The 18,092-nt window shown below is 41.1% G+C and overlaps 1 protein-coding gene across 1 annotated transcript in view; it reads left to right on the top strand.

The window, feature by feature from the left end:
* MACROD2 (mono-ADP ribosylhydrolase 2) overlaps positions 1–18,092 on the top strand; it is a 1,497,602-nt gene that overhangs the window by 847,365 nt on the left and 632,145 nt on the right. Inside the window, exon 6 of the mRNA XM_090051193.1 lies at positions 11,798–11,919. Within this exon, the coding sequence (XP_089907319.1) occupies positions 11,798–11,919 (122 nt within the window). The remainder of the gene's footprint in view (positions 1–11,797; positions 11,920–18,092) is intronic.

The following is an 18,092-nucleotide window of genomic DNA, read 5'->3' as shown; positions in this document are numbered from 1 at the left end:
CTCTGGATTTGGAACATGTTGTTCTATTACCTAAGGGAAAGGAGATAGGCTTGTTGCTGGGGAAGTATCCATGGAGGTAGAACATGTTATATAATTAATTGTGCTTTGTTATTTTTGTTGATCAAATGTTGCAAGAATCAGGTTTGTCGACTTCACGCAAAAAAATATCATTGTCTCTTTGACAGGGATCTGAAGCAGTGACAAGATGTGTAGGCTTCCAAATAACAGCTTAAGCAATCACCTGGCCACATGTTCAATCAGTTAATGGTATGATGAAAGCAGGAATAAAGACAAAGTTATTATACAAAGTATGTCTATGCTGCAAACTTCAGTTTAGAGTAGAGATTCCCCAAGCTTGCTCTTACCAAACTAGATGGGAAACCAGAAACGGTCTAGCCACAACTGCATGAAACTCCAGCTCAGAAGCACAGCAAATTATCCAACACTGAATTTGATGGAGGTGAAGCAACAGTTCACATAAAGCTAGCTTGGGAATCTATATGGCAGTCTGCAGTGTAGTATATGCTCAATTTTGCATTGGAACATGATCGCTTTTCTGTAGGGAAAACAGATGTTCTTTTGTGCTTTTCTTGTTGCAGTGCATTAGCAGGATAGACCTAAGTTCCAGTCCCTTTCTTACTTTACCTTGACCATTTCACTTGATCTGCTGGTACCTCCAGCAACCAACTGATAATTATAAAGATAAGGATGGGGCAGGCACTGCAGTAGGGATAAGCCTATCCTCTTTGAATTACAGTATTGCCAGCTCCAAACATCCAGTAGTTCTAAGTCATAAGTTCTAAAATCGTAAGAATCATTAAATTAAGGAAAAGGCGTTGGGCATCTTTTTTATTTACATATTGTTTTTGAGTATTTAAGGATAAATTTTTAAAGCTTTGCTTTGGAATATGGAGGTCAAAGGTTCATCCAAACCTAACAGCTCATTAGTCTGGTGTGGTTAAGGCACACCAAGAGCATGATGTGACTAGCATCACATTGGGCTGCTTTTGCTCTCCAGTCTAAAAGAACTAGTATTCGTTTACAGCTGGATTACAAGCAGCTTTTGGCAGAAGCCAAAAGGGTAGTTGAATGCTGCCTATGGCATCAAATATTGTCAGGTCATCTCATCCAAATATTTCCCAGACCTGGTTTTGTTTAGCTTCTCAGAATACAAAAATCAAGTGCATTCAGTCTGGTATGGCTATAAACATAACAACTAGAAACTTGCTTTTAAGGGGGGTGAGGAGGGTGTCAAATTTTCTATAGCTCCTAAGTCTAGGATTTGAGATTACAAAATTCACAAAATCATACAGCGTACCTGTATAAAATTACAAGAGTTGGCATCACTATATTGTTTATACAAGATGCATTGTAAAATATTTCTAGCAGAATGGCCTGCAATAAATGGGGTGCCTTGAGCAGTTCAACATTGGCCACTCTCCAGTGATTATAATACTAATGATATTATTTTAAACACGGGACTATTCCAATCTTACTCTAGTTTAATTTAGATACCAGATGTTGTATCTTTAAATGTGTTGACATTATAATTCTTTGTAATCCATTTAGTGTTCAGTTCACGTTCATTAAAAGCTAAACAAAAATAAAAAGTAAGAATACAGTAGTTTTGTATGTAGACAGTAATTTCCATGGAAGTTACAATGCAGACCATAAATAATACTATGTGTATACATATATCACTGTAGTAATTCATTCATTAAATCTTGCACTTGGGGATATATTATGCCACCCCATAACTGAGCAGCCTGCTTCTCCTGGTTGAAGAGATCTTGATTTTGGATCGGTCACCAATGGCTAGAATCTGAGTTAGGTGCTTTATTAATTGAAGTGGAACTATTCTGGAATTATCATGGTGTATCTGAGCTCAGAATTTGGATCTTGCTTTTTATGACCAGCTTGAGTGCCAGAAATGTCACTTTTTCATAGAATCAGTGAGTCAGAAGGGACCTAGACAGATCATCTAGTCCGACCCCCTGCCATTGGCAGGAAGGAGCACTGGGGGTGGCAGTGATGCAAGCCACTTTTTGGCTTGCATCACTTCATTCTGTGGCTGCTGGTGGATTTAGTTGCAATTTAAGTATTTTAGAGAGAATAAGCTTTGTGTATATTACAGCTTCCACAAATTTGGAGAGTTCTCTCTCTGCTAGAAGCAACCTATTGAGTACAACTTTCATGATTTGTCTTTGGAATATCACAGACTCTATAAATTCATCCATAACATCTATATGGAATATCACTTTCTACTATAGTAGAGTGGCTGTCTCTGCTATAAAATACTTAAAGCATATATACGTCATATACAAAAGGAGAAACAAATAATCATTTGCTGCAAACATACCCTTTTTTTCTCCTCTGTGGACAGACTATAACATTTATCTGAACATAGCTCATTTTTTTATGTATAGGGTTTTAAAATATCACCATTTTTATGTTTAATCCAGTGTAAAACATTGTTTGAAATGTCCAAAACAAAAGTGATATTACTAATAAAGGATTCACTAAAAGGGTTGAACCTTAAGTTGGTCAGAGATTATTTGAAGACTAGAAAACTACACGCTGCTAAAAAAGTCATTTTTTTTTTTTGCTTTGCTTCTTTATGCATATCTGTCTACTCTACATGCAATTCAATGATTTTCAGCCCCTAGGAATGTGAAAAGGTATAAAGTAAATAAATAAATACTTTATAACTAGTGACTTATCGCTGGTGTGCCCAGGTAAAACACAGCATAATATAAAAATGGATGTGTTGCTGCATTTAAGAATAAATAAAGCAATTCAATCTACTTCTGAAACAATATATCAGTAAATAACTTAAATTAGGCAGTGGTCTTGGGGGGATGCTATAAAGTTGAACTTCATTTAACAGATGTTTGCTGCAGATTGAAAATGCACATTTAATGGATAACTGCATGCATCTTGAAATAGAAAATGAACAACCTGAGCACACTTGTATATTAAAGCATTAGTCTAAATATATATTGTAAGCATAGTAACATGTACTATATAATAATATCTTGAGGTAATTCAGTTTCCTATCAATTGAACTTTAGATAGCCCTTTTCAAGACAAATTTGATGGTGCTTATTGTATAAATCAGTTGATAAGATTCACAAATGGAGTCCTTAATGCTCGGGCTTGTCATCTTTATTTATTTATTTTTTAATTCTATCGAATGCAGTGTGGTAGCTGCCTCCTTAAAATTCATACATTTTGCACTATGATTGGCAGGGTACAGCTTCATTATGCAGTTTGCTAGATGGACCGATTGTGGCTATGAATATGTGAATGGGATGAATGAAAGGAACATGTAATTGATTCTAGGCTTGGTCTGCTGGTTCATTAACAGTTTGAATGTGGTGCATTCATTTCTGAAAAAGAGGAAATAAGAGAAACTTATTTGTACTTTTCCATTTGTTTGAAAAATTCATTATGCTAATATTTTTTTGCCATCTAGCTTTACACTTTATAAAGAGCAAGAAGGAATATTTGTAAATTACATCAGTGCCCTCTGCACTGGATTGGAATCACAGTCACCTACTTTTCAATTTACACTTTTGCAAATGGAAGTTGTTTTTCATCTTATTCTGCTCTTCCCTCCCCCTCCAGCCTCCTCTATATAAAACAAAAAATGATTCCCCAGACAAAAAATGGCACCAAAATCAACTTATTTAATGAAACAGACCAGAGAAAACAAGCTTCGTTTGTCTCTTTACACTTAGAGTACATGTGAAAGGCCAGAATATTATATATGTAGTTTCATTTTTACAGGCCTTCAGGGGGGTGCTTTTGAAGTGTTGATTAAATATGCAAATTACATTTATTTCCATGGGTGTCTAAACAGCAACAAGAATGTTTCAAATGCCTGAGTGCCTGTTAAACCTTGAAATAGGTTGTGCTTATGCCGCAGCCCACTTCAGATGAGCTGATCCAGAGTTAAAAAGCAAGACACCCAAACAGAGATGATATGCAGAGTGTATAGAAGCATACTTTTAATTACCATGATTCTTGTTCTGTCCATCGAGGTTCCTAACCAAGTGTATGACAATCAAGTGATTTGCCACAGCTTTCAAAGAGACAACTTTGGAAAAGGCAAACGAAATCATCAGCTTCTTCCTGCTGTGTCACACAGCAGCCACTGTTGGATCACCACAGCTTTTCACTGCAATGCACATCTTACAAATGTTGGTGTGAATTAAATTATACCCTTGATCTGAAAGGTGGTTCTCCATTCATTTAGCACCTCCAAGTACAGCTGCATTTATACTGACCCTCTCTTCTTCCCCTTGCCTGTCTTGCCCCCCAGCATGCACTACAGAGAAAAGCATTCCTCCTGTCCTTTAAATAAACATGTTTCGCTCTCTGGGACAGTATTATTAAAAGCAGCTAGATCTATTTCTCAAGCACTTGAGCCCCAGTTGAAAATACACATTCATTTGGGAATCTGCACCTCCACACACCTCCACACACTCTTAAAAATGAATGTGATCCTCTCTGTGCACAACAACTGATTTACAAACGTATTGCACCACAGGTTTATGCATAACCTGAATCTCTTACCAGAGGCACTTACTTTTACAGAAGATGGACCATAATAAATCTGACGTTTGAAAGCAACTTAATTTTGATATTCAAATGAAAGCTTTAACAATTGCAGTTTTTCAACCCTTGCTAAAATTGGTCTCTTCTCTTATATATGTTGCTGTTTTTTTAACAAATGAAGGCACTGGTTTAGGAAATGCTTACATTTTCCACTGGTATTTGCCATCCACAAAGGTTAAATCATTACAGTTGAGTGCTGACAGCAGGGAAAGCAGGACAGGAATAGGTGATAACACTAATGAACATGCATTCCCACTGCTGTTTTCTGGCAGTGAATTTTACATGTTCATCCAATTCCAGTTCATTTTAGTTGTTGTTCTCTGATTTTTAGTTTTTAGTTTAAGTGCCCCCCCTCTCCACCACCACCATTTTGAAGCACAGGGAAGCTGATACACAAGACACTGGAGGCTGCTGGAGTGCAATAATTACCATCTTCCAGTAGATTCGATCAATCGTGCCTACTCTGATTCACTATAATTATAACATGTCAGAGCAGCCTCCATGTTCATGTACAAGCACTCAATGAGAGCAGAGGGAAACTTCCTTATTCAAGACCAGTGTTTCTCAACCGTTTTTGTACCAGGACCCATGTGGAAACATCAGCGGTCAGTCCTGATCCAGTACCCCTCACTCCTGACCCACTGCCCCCAACACTCAGGTCTCAGCCCCCTCATGTGTGGGGCACAAGGGGGGGGGTGGCAATTAGTCGCTCGCAGGTTGGAACTCTGTCAGCCTGCAAGGGAAAAGCCACACGTTACCACATTTTTTTCTCCTTTAAAGGCTAATCCATTTTTAAAGTTTGTTTACAACCCTGTGATATATGCTTGCTACTCACTTTTGGGTTGCAACCCACGAATGAGAAACACAAGCCCCTAATTCTTAGATGGATGCAAATAAACTGGCCCATCTAGGTATCTTAGGTTTGAATGTTGTGAACTGTTTGCTTGTTTATTTACTTTTTATCCACTGCATCGTGAAGAGCTTAGCCTTTGAGCAAATATATAGCAGCATAGCGTGTGCACATTAATACATGGCTTAGATAATGTATGTATGCATTAATTTCCTTGACAGCGTAACAGTAAAATCCCAAGCTCCCTGTTGATCTGCTGACCATGGAACAGACTGAAAAATTATTAAGTATTGCATTGCTAATAAACTCCTCCTGGATCGTATGTCTGTGATAATAATGTGTTTGGAACAACAATTTATGAGCCTGATAAGCCATTAAAAAGATGAAAATAGTTCTTCTGCATCTTAATACATTCAGAACCACGTTCTTAGTCATGACAGGGCATTCCATTAGTCGACAGGACCACCTGTTCCTGCTTTCTATTAATTAACATACAAAACCTATGCTAATGACTGTTAATGTATCCATTTACATTAAGGCTCTAGAGCACTGTTTCATAACCAAGGTTCTCCAGCACCCAAGGTTCCCATAGCACCCTTTTAGGGGCGCCTCCTAATATTAGCAGAGTTAGGTGTGCCAACACTTGCAGGCAGCTTACGACAGGGGTGTCAAACATAAGGCCTGTGAGCCAGATCCAGCCTGTAACGCTGCTGCATCTGGATCACTGGGCTACTGCAGAGTCTGAGGCCCTGGGATCCCAGTGGACATGGCCCTCAGTGGCAAGCAGGCGAGTGAGAACAGGAAGCTGAACAAAGGCTGTAAAACAGAGCCCTCAGTCTCCCTGTACCTGCCAGGCCCACCACTGCCTGAACTTCTCCTTCATGGCAAGCAGCTGTCTGGTTCATGGCTGCTTGCCCCATTGCCACCACAGTGACTGGCCCAGGGCCTCAACCGAGTCTGACCCCCATGATTTATAAGATAAACTGAGTGAAAGCTAAGAGCTGGCATTTTCTGAGGGGTGCCTTGAATCTAAAAAGGTTGAGAAACATTGGTTTAGAGCAGGGGTGGGCAAAATATTGCCTGCTGGCTGGATCCAGCCCATCAGGTGCCTACCAATTAATTGTATACAGCATGGCCCATGGCAGTGTGCATGGGGCTGAGCCCTGTCTACTCCCACCCAGGGTAGTGCATGCTGTGTTCTCACCCTCCCCTGCCGGAGGGCCCCAGCCCCAGGCAGTGTGTACAGCTTCTGGGCAGGGCTGTTGCTGCTGCTACTGCAGCCACCTGGGGAGCACCCTCCAGCGGCTCTTTCTCCTATTCCTGCTGCAGCACTTCAGCAGCAGATAGGGAGCAGAAGCAGCAGCAGGCTGGGGGAGAGGGGGAAACTACAGCTGGGGGCTAGGAGCATGAGGGTGGTAGAAGCATGGGGCCAGAGCTGGGTGGGGCTGTGGCCGGTGGGAGTGTAGCACAGGCTGCCTCAGGTGGAAGCAGCTCCATGCAGAGCACCAGGGAGCAGCTGCAGGCCAAGGGGTGAGGGGGCAGGCAAACTACATCCACACCACCCGCACAAGCTCTGCTGCACATGTCCCCACCCCTCCCTCCCTTCCTCCCCCCACTCACCCCCAGTCAGCTCCCAGGATCTAGCACTTAGGCAGCCCCACACATGCATACACCCAACCCACACACACTCACACCCAAACCGCACCCCCCACCATACCCACACACATACCCTCCCATACGCCCCATCCCACTATACCCACATCTACCACATGCACACCCACCTCCAAGCACACACCACATACTCCCCCATGTACATCCCCTACCCTCCTCAGTTTATAAGAGACTATATAGACACTACATAAACGCACATCAATCAAGACAAAAATATTTTTGAAGTAAAATTGAAAATGTTATAGTAGACGTTTGATTTTTAGTATATGATTTGTTTTTATCTATGCTTTGTTAAAATGATTTCTTCTGAAAGATTTTATGTTCGTGGCCCTTGACTTAATTAGTTTGGTGACATTCTCTTAGAGACCCAATGCCCCTGAACCCCCCACTGATTGGTCGAGGGTGATGGGGCAGGTTGTTAGGGGGGTCAAAACCCCTCACTACCTGATAGGTCATGCCTATGCCTTGTCGCCTAGAGGGCAGAACTTCTGGGGCCCCAGAGGCAGGTCATACACCATGAGGGCAAGTCCTATGGAGGGGCAGTGTTTCCCAGGCAAAGGATCGACCTTCTGGTGTCTGGGACTATATGATGGGGGCAGGGGATTCTGGGCCAACAAGGAGGTGAGCAGAGCAAGGTTTGGTGTCGGGTGGGTGGGATTTCTTATGTCAAGGACCATGCAACAAGGCAGGACTTCCAGTTCCAAGATGGCAACCCTCCCCCTCCCAAAAGAAGTACTTCTGGGACAAAGGGAGGGAATTCTGGTGGCAAAGGTCAGGGGGCTAGGGGTGGGACTTCTGCTCCCAAGATGGTGACCAGGGATTAACAGGGATTAACAGTTTGACAAGGGGTGTACCCTTGCAGCCCTCAACTGTTCATCAAAGTCGTTAAGCAACCATCCAGTCAAAATAATTGCTCACCCCTGGTCTAGAGCTACGTTCATGCAGTGTAAAGCACAGTAAAACCTCTCAAAATGCCAGGGAGTGCAAAAAACAAAGATGCCAAGGAAAAAAACAACCCTGAACTTGCTTGAACTTGAGAATTTTTGTTTGAGAAGTTTTGAACTGTGCATTTTACAGCCTAAAGATTAATAGGATAAAGTATGCATTTAATAAGAAAACGAAAATAGTCCTATAGGAGTTTTATACAAGTAAAAGTAGAATAACAAACTTGGCATTTTCACTTTAGTCCTGAAACAGCTTGCTATTGTTGATCAAATAGTTGAAATTCATTTTTTAAAATTGAATTTTAGTTTTAGATGAGCTGTATCTTAAAATGCACATTGGATCAGCATTAAACCTTGGGGGAATCCTTTCTTGAGTTCTTTTTCTTACTCATCTTTTATAATTTCTTTTTAGGGTTATACTTCTTGGTAATTTTTTGGCTCCGTATTACTTCATGTGTTGTTACAAGTTAAAATATATATTATGGAACCTTTAGTTCTAGAATCACTTAATGTATAAGGACTTTCATAGTTCCATAGTTTCATAGTTTCTAGGGTCGGAAGGGACTTGAGTAGATCCCCTGCCATGGCAGGAAAGAGTACTGGGGTCAAATGACCCCAAGCAAGGTATACATCTAGCCTCCTCTTAAAGACCCCCAGGGTAGGAGCCAGCATCACTTCGCTTGGAAGTTGGCTCCAGATCCTAGCCACCCTGACAGTGAAGTAGCACCTCCTGATATCCAGCCTAAATCTCCCCTCCGCCAGCTTGTGACCGTTATTCCTGGTCACTCCTGGCAGTGCTCAGGGGAACAGGGACTCCCTCAATGCCTGCTGGTCCCCCCTGACTAGTTTGTAACAGGCCACTAGATTCCCCCTCAGCCTTCTCTTGTGGAGGCTGAACAGGTTCAGGTCCCGTCGCCTCTCATAGGGCCTTCCCTGCTGCCTCTGGATCATGTAAGCGGCCTCCTCTGGACCCTCTCCATGTTGTCCACGTCCCTCCTGAAGTGCGGTGCCCAGAACTGGATGCAGTACTCCAGCTGCAGCCTGACCAGTGCCACATGGTGGGGAGGATCACCTCCTTATTATATGCCCTTTGAAGTAAGGATGATGTTGCTTCATGTATTAGGCTTGAGTAAGAGCAGGTTTTCTAATATACTCCCTTCTTCCACTCTGTGCTTGTGGCTTATCTCCTTCAAAAACAAATGATGAGAAAATGTAACCACATGTGCTTTCTCTCGAATTACAATTGTTAAAAGCAAGCGTAAGAACAGCCAGCTAGAAACTTTATTTGTAAAGTTTTCACTCGGAGCAAATGGTTAAAATCTCATTTTATAAATACCTGAAATGAAGAGGTTTCTTTATTGGAAATACTGACACAACCTTATCTCTCAAGCACAGGCAATTTGTGAACCAGCGATACTGTTTGTTTTTGCTAGATAGTAACAGTTCTCAATTTATTATACACCCTAACATGCACATATAAAATTATGCTCCTGTGAGCTGAAGGGTAAAGCCATTTTACCCATTTTGATCACCAGTTGTCATCCTACTTGTCATTGGGCAAAGACTAAATGCCTGCTTCATGTTTCACTTTTTTGAAGGGGTTTTGCTGCAGTTGCTATATAGCAGCTGTGACATTCAACAAAAATTATCCAGTCGGTCCAGTCTTGTTCTCTATAACTAGAGAAAATTACTATGATTAAAAGAAGAAGAATGATAGTTAACCTCTTGTTTGATTCTTAGTATGGTTTTTATAGTACTTAGGAAGGAAAGCTGTGTAAATCTTTCCAAGTTTGGTTTGTATTGGATTGATGAAGTTCCTCATCAAATCTCATTCCTCTGTTTTTATGGATATTGGAATCTTTTAAGTACTTGCATTTGTTGAACCAAAAAAAGTGATAGAAGCAGAAGTCAGCAAAAACCCAGGCAAATGTTGTGAAGTTCTGGGAGCTAGTGAATCCATGTCTGTGCCAAGGGCCACCTATGAATATTCTCTTATGTAGGTGGAATTTTGGCAATGAGAGATGAAAAGCACCTTAAAGATAATGCATGTGGAAAACTGTGTTGGAGGTGGTACGCAGAACAAGAGCAAAATGAAAAGATTTCAAAAGGGAATTGGCTGTTTATATTGAGAACAAGGGTATCTGGAGTCATAACTGTTAATGCAAATAAAGCATTTTGCAAGGGATAAAAAGCCTCATGCTCCAGCACATAAACCAATCTCTAACTGTTAAGGATTAGGACAAGATGTTTGAAGTAGCAGATTAAACTGCATCTGCCTAGTGTAGGCTTCTTTCACATTGCTCTGAAGCATCTGGTCCTGGCCAGTTTAAAAAAAGAGAGGATATTGGATTAGATGAAGCTTGGGTTTAATTACAATCTGGTAACTCCTATGCTTTTTACAGAAGTCAACAGATTTATTTGAATTTGAGAAGATAAGAGGGTAGATATAGGTGTGGTTTGTTTCAACCTGGCTCTCCAGTGTGATGCGTGCATGTATTGCTGTAATGAGCAGATGTGATTTGGGCAGACATGTCACTACCATGATATGTATGGTATGTATAATTATGTTAAAAAGTTCTAGGGTTGCCAACATTAGAAGAAAGAAGCAGGCAAAAAGAAGCAGGTGGTGTCAAAACATCCTCTGACTGCTGATTGTCTGCTGTCTGAGATGACACAGTAGGTGGCACAGTAAGGCAGACAGGTCATGCCATAGCAGAGGGTAGTATATAAGAAATGGCTTCTTGGACTGTAAGGGAGAATCTGCCATACACAGAAAAATAGTGTCTATTCAATACTGCATGTAAGAATAGGATTAGAAAAGTAATTGCACTTAAAATATCTCTCATTTGAAAAAAAAAGTTAACAAGGCAATTAGTTTGTTGATGTCAGTCTTCTTTTTGCTACTATCAATCGTTGTGTTCACAAGGGTTTTGTTGTTGATTGATAATAGCACCTGATTTCAAGGAATTTAGAAGCATCTTCTCCAATAAATTCCTTGGCTTCTCTCTCTCACATGCACACCCACACATTCACATGTGCGCACGCACATGCAGTTTCTTCAAACAGCATTAGATATCATTTTTTGCATTGCCAGATGTTCTGGTTGGATCTTCACTGATGTGAAAGGAATGCTAATTTCTTGGTAACTAATGCTTTCATAGGTCAGAAAAGTCAGGGGCATGTGCTTATCTTTTTTTTCTTTTAATGGTTGATAAGAAAAGACACCAGGCATTTAGTGGAAGGTGATGGCATGTATCACCTCCCACATGTTAATGTTTTAAGGAGTATGTTTAAGTTTTAAACTATCTCCCTGGGTGGGCTTTTTAGCAATGGAGATGATTATTACAAATTGTTCTTCAGTGTTTACATAAGCTCTTAATTATGTACTTAATGTATTTGCCAGCATTTCACTCAGTGCAAAATAGTGGGTAAATTGTCTGTCCGGACAGAATGGAGAGCTTAGTGCATTTTTCGCATTTCTGCTTTAACTCAAATGTTCTAGTAATTTAAAATATAATGTTACGGCTTTCATTTTCAGTTAATCCCTTACAAAAGTATCTTCAAACATTTATTGCATTATTATATAAAAGGTGTCTAGCTACAACTGTAAGGGAGAACATGGAATAACACAATAGCTATATAGAAGCATAAGACCAGCAATGGTAGAATGAATAGTAAAGAGTTAAGTGAGTATTTTTCTTATTCTTTGTAGATGTCATTCATACTGTGGGGCCAATAGCAAGAGGCCATATCACTGATATTCATAAAGAAGACCTGGCAAATTGCTATAAATCTTCCCTGAAACTGGCAAAAGAAAACAACATCAGATCAATTGTAAGTACTGTACAATAAATTATTTATTCTATTCTCTCCATTTTGTGTTCGTGCTTTGGCATAATTTTTATATGAATAATATCTGGATTCCAGAAATCTTCATAAGAATGCATGCCATGCATAGTGTGGAAGAGCTAGAAGTTAGATGTTGTTAATGCAACATTAATGGCAGAACAAAAAATGAAGACATTATAAGAGTGGAAGAAAAACTGAGCCTATACTCTAGTTCTGTCTTCAAGTTACTATCTCATTAAGAACTGACAGGGAGATCTCTACTCCAGCAGTTACTTTACATTACGTGATCCTACTGAAAAACTGAGGCGGCGGCAGTTAGTCAAATGGTTGACTCCACAGAACAATGTCTTGCTGAGTGTAATCCTGTGGTTTATTCTGTCAATTACAGTTCTGTCTAAAAATAAACAGTTGGTCACATAAGATCAGCTTACCAAAATCTCCCAGTATAGAACCATAGAAAATTAGGGTTGGAAGGGACCTCAGGAGGTCATCTTATCCAACCCCCTATTCAAAGCAGGACCACTGCCAACTAGATCATCCCAGCCAAAGCACTGTCTAGCTGGGTCTTCAAAACCTCCAAGGATGGAGATTGCATAACCTCTCTGGGTAACCTGTTCCAGTGTTTTACTACCTTCCTAGTGAGAAAATTCTTCCTAATACAGTATCTAACCTAAAGCTCCCTTGCTGCAACTTCAGACCATTGCTCCTTGTTCTGTCATCTGCCACCATTGAGAACAGTCTAACTTCATCCTCTTTCCAACTCCCTTTCAGGTAGCTGAAGGCTGCTAGACTAAATAAGCCCAGTTCCCTCAGCCTCTCCTCATAAGTAATGTGCCTCATCCCCCAAACCATTTTTGTTGTCCTCTGCTGGACTCTCTCCAATTGGCCCAAATCCTTTCTGGGAGAAAGGGCAGGGGGGAACTGAACATGATTCTCCAGATGTGGCCTCACCAGTGCTGAATAGAAGGGAATAATTATTTCTCTTGACCTGCTGGCAACACTCCTACCAATACAGTGCACTATGCCATTAGCCTTCTCAGCAACAAGGGCATGCTGCTGGCTCATATTCAGTTTATGGTCCACTATAACTCCCAGGCCCTTTTCTGCACAGCTGCTGCCCAGCCAGTCAGCCGCCAGTCTGTACGGGTGCATAGGATTGTTCTGTCCTAAGTGTAGGACTTTGCACTTGTCCTTGTTGAACCTCATGAGATTGCTTTAGGCCTAATCTTCCAATTTGTCTAGTTCACTTTGAATCCTAGTCCTACCCTCCTGTGTATCTATTACTCCACCCACAGCTTGCTGTCATTTCCAGACTTGTTGAGGGTGCACTCTATGCCATCTTCCAGGTCATTGTTGAAGATATTGCACAAAACCAGCCTCAAGGCTGACTCCTGGGGCACTCCACTGGATACCAGCTGCAAACTAGATATCAAGCCATTGATTACTCCCCTCTGAACCCTCAGCCAGTTTTCCATGCACCTTACAGTCCATTCATCCAGCACATACTTCCTCAGTTTGCCTGCAAGGATGTTGTGGGAGACCATATCAAAATCAAGGTATACCACATTCACTTGTCTCCCCACATCCACAGAGCCAGTCACGTCATCATAGAAGGCAATCAGGTTGGTCAGGCATGACTTGCCCTTGGTAAATCCATGCTGACTATTTCTAATCTCCTTCTTCTCCTCCAAGTGCTTATAAATGGATTCCTTGAGGATATTCTCCATGATTTTTTCAGGGCCTGAGATTAGGTTGACTGGTCTGTAGTTTCCTGGATGCTCCTTTTTCCCTTTCTTAAATATAGGCATTATGTTTACCTTTTTCCAATCATCTTGAACCTCTCCTGATCACCCTGAGTTTTCACAGATGATGGCCAACGGCTCTTCAATTTCATCAGCCAACTCCTTCAACTCCCTCCAGAGCATCCCATCTGGCCCCATGGACTTGTACACATCCAGCTCTTCTAAATAGTACCTAACATGTTCTTTCACCATTGTTGGCTGCTCATGTCCTCCCCAAACTGTGTTGTCCAGTGCAGTAGTCTGGGAGCTGCACCTGCCTGTGAAGAATGATGTGAAAAAGGCATAGAGCACTTCAGCCTTTTCTGCATCCTGTGTTACAAGTTTGCCACCCCCTTCAGGAAGGGACCCACACTTTCCCTGATCTTCCTCTTGCTACTGACAGACTTGTACAAACCCTTCTTGTTACCCTTCACATCCATTGCTACCTGCAACTCCAATTATGCTTTGGCTTTCCTGATTTCATCCTTGCATGCCTCAGCAATGCTCTTATACTCCTCCCTAATTGTTTGCCCATGTTTCCACTTCTTATATACTTCCTTTTGTATTTTAGTTAACTGAAGAGTTCCCTGCTAAGTCAAGCTGGTCTTCTGGCATACTTGCTAGTCTTCCTGCACATTGGGATGGTTTGTTCCTGCACTCTCAGTAAGGTTTCTTTAAAGTATATCCAGCTCTCCTGGACTCCTCTCCCCTTTAGACTAGCTTCCCATGTGATTCTGCCCATGAGTTCCCTGAGGAAGTCAGTCTGCTTTTTTTGAAGTTCAGTGTCCTTACTCTGCTGCCTTCCATCCTTCCTTTCCTCAGGATCCTGAGCTCAATCATATCCTGGTCACTGCTGCCCAAGTTGCCATCCACTCTTACATTTCCCACCAATTCCTCCCCGTTTGTGAGCAGTAGGTCAAGAAGAACATGGTGCCTAGTTGGCCACTCTAGTACTTGCACCAGGAAGTTGTCTCCAGCACGGTGCAAAAACTTCCTGGATTGCCTGCACACTGCTGTATTGCACTCCCAGTAGATGTCAGAGTAGTTGGATTTCCCCATGAGAACCAGGGCTTGTGATCAGGAAACTTCCACTAGCAGTTTGAAGAAAGCCTCATCTACCACTTCCTCCTGGTATGGTGGTCTGTAGCAGACCCACACAACGGCATCACCCTTGTTGCTGTCCTCTCTGACCCTCACCTAGAGAATTTTGACAGGCCTATCTCCAGTTTCATACTGGAGCTCTGAGCAATCATATGGCTCTTTTACATAAAGTGCAACTCCTTCTCCTCTTCTCCCTTGCCTGTTCCTGAACAGTTTGTCCATAATAGTGCTTCAGTCATGTGAGCTCCCACCAAGTCTCTGTTATTCCAGTCATGTCATAGTGCCATGATTGTGCAAGGACTTGCAGTTCTTCTTGCTTATTTCCCAGGCTCCATGCATTCATGTACAGGCACCTGAGGTAACTAGTTGATTGCCCTGATTTCTCAGTAAGAATGACAACACCTCCCTTGTTGCTCCATCCTGCTTGCTGTTTCTCCAAGTCACCCACTTCACCATTTACCTCAGGGCTTTGGTCTCAATCCCCTGGCAAACCTATATTTATAGGATGACCTGTAATTAGATTCTTAATTTATGACCTGTAAAAAGTTGTTTTATTATGTTCATATGAAATATATATCATGCTTTGTATAGCAAATTGTGAAATTTTCAAAATTAGAAAGTATGTGTCTACCTGTACACACTTGCATAGACCAAAAATGTTCATTTACATTTGATGATGTGCATGGTTAAGAGCTTGTTTGTTGCAGTTAGGTGCCGAACTGGTTAAGTGTGAATACAAAGGTCTGCTTTACGTGCCCTGTTGGATATGTACATAAGTAAGTCAGGTATGTGATTTGTCCCTGTAAAGAAGGTATGAGAACCTATGTGAACAGTTGTGCAAGCCTACCCTGGAATTGTTTTCCTAACAATTATATGAATCAGGTGAACACTTCTGTATGGAGGTTTGTGTTTATAAGGAGATATCTTAAGAGATTCTAGGTGGTGTCCAGATTCTCAGTGGGTATAAATAATCATAGCTGTACTAATATAAGAAAATAAATGGGTAGCCTATATCTACCTTTATTTATCCTGATGTAATCACCAAAGATCATTTTACATGTTAACTGAAGGATACAGTACTCTAATAAAGGGTATAAGCAGTTTGTTTCTGATTAAATGACCAAGAAGAAAATATGTGAGATTATTAAAACAGAATTTAGGGAGGCAAGGGATGGGTATCAATATTGAAAATGTCAAGACAAAGTTAATCAGAACTGGGGAAGGAAAGAAGAAAATAATGTTTCATTAACTGTTTCAGATAAAACAACTTTTTTAACTGTGACTTGATTAAATTATTTGAAGCAAAAAGCAGTTTGGTTTGAAGATATCATAGGAGACTAAATGTAAATGTTCCCACATTTAAGTTAATATCTTCTTCTGATTCTACAACAAATTCAACTTTTATTGGAGAAAATTTGATGAGGACCATGGTTTGTAGGGTAGAACTAGAACAGTGTTGTATTAACTTGAGTTTATTGTAGATATTTCATTTGCTTTATTTCTTACCATTAATTATAAGAGGGGCAAACAGTTTCCTTTTACAAAGATCAGAGGTGGAATGACAAGGTTTATTTGTATATGAATAGTAAAACATGTATAAAGTAATATGGCAACATTATAGCATTGTCCTTTTTCTGACATCGCCACTAGGTTTTCTAGCCAGTCTATTTGCCAAAAATGGTATTTTCAGCTAAATCAGGTCATTAGGTTAATTAAGTTGAATACTAATCCTCTCCTAACATCTGTGGAGATACAGTCTTTTTCTTGAAGGTCCACCCAAGTCCAGCAGCCTGTTGGATGTGTGAATGGGCATAAACCATACCAGTTTCTATAGCCAGTGGCAAATAATTGAGTGCAATGTGGCTAGCATCATATTCGGCTGTCTTTGATTCTCCAGCCTGAATGACCAAGTATCCATTTACAGCCAAGTCAACTGGTGACAGATTTTGGCATACATCTGGAGGCACGTTTCAAACTCTTATCTTCTGGAAGTATAAACAGGATGCCTTAACCACACTGCTACCATGCTCTATACAACCTGCCTTGCACATGTAAACAGATAAGTAGTTAAAGTCCCCCATATATGCTACTATTTCCACTATGTGCCCAGACCACACAACCATTCCATTCATGCTGTTGCAGCTTGTGTGTTTAGCGTTGAAGGTCCTTATCTATATACCTGCTAAAATGATGACTGTTATATTGATACTGCTTAGCATCTTCTAGATTATTTGAAATAGTTGTGTTTTAGCTTGGGCTCTAACTCAAGCTATACCAGCAGCAGCTCAAATAATTAGGTGTTAAATTGGGTTTGTGTGAGTGTTACTGTGGGGTAAGTCTTCATTCACTAATTTATTTGGAAAATACATCTTAGTGCTCTAGAACCAGAGCAGACAGTTGCTGCTCACTGATTCCTGCTTGGAGTTACAGTTGCTCAATCCATGTTCATCGGCTTTTAACTCCTAAAGCTAAAAAACCTCCCTTACTCTAAAACAGGAGTTTTCATCTTTTATTAATAAGTGTACCCCCAGCAGCCGGACATGGAGCCAGGGAAGGAGGATATGTAGGGCATGGAGAGGGGGTGGCATGCAGCAGACGTAGAGCAGTGGTAGCATGGGGTGGTGGGTGGCAATGGCGGCCACCATGTGCTAGCTTCCCCACCCCACTCCACATCCAGTTGGGTGGGTGGGGCCTGTGTAGCTTACAGAGGGGTGCCACTGCATTTACCTCATCCAGCCCTGCTCCTGGGAAGTGGCAGTGCAGGGTGGTGGATGGCGGTGCTCTATCCCTGCCCTCCCGTGCATATCCCCTGGGTCCTTCCCAAGTAACCCTAGGGATACACATAGCCCCAATTGACAATCCCTGCTCTAAAACATCTAGTCTGATTGACTAGCTGACTTTATATCCCATCACTAGAGAAGTGATAACAAGTTAGCTTGTTACTTTTAATTTTATGTCATGAAACTAAAAACATTAATTCTAAATTATTTTTCGCACTCTTCCTGGATTTTTTTAGACCCATGAGAATGACTATTCAGTGAAAAAAAATCAGTTGCAGTTTTTCTTCTTTGCTGTGGTGCTGTTATTGCCAGTACGGTCTTGCACATGTTGCTGCAGCTATATTCCTTCTTGCCATGTCCTCTTAACCCTGGAAAGGAAGTTGGACAGTAACTTGCTCATTTTACTTTAGTCAGACTGTGAGAATAAATTTCCTAATAAAGAAGAGTTTGGTTAGCTACTTACTGTTAAAAAAAATACTGGGTATTGGCAGTGAGC

Source organism: Crocodylus siamensis, chromosome 1 (genome assembly GCF_052110815.1).
Source record: "Crocodylus siamensis isolate JL-2025a chromosome 1, ASM5211081v1, whole genome shotgun sequence".
In the NCBI taxonomy this organism is placed as follows: Eukaryota; Metazoa; Chordata; order Crocodylia; family Crocodylidae; genus Crocodylus; species Crocodylus siamensis.
This window is presented reverse-complemented; position numbering and strand designations above follow the sequence as displayed.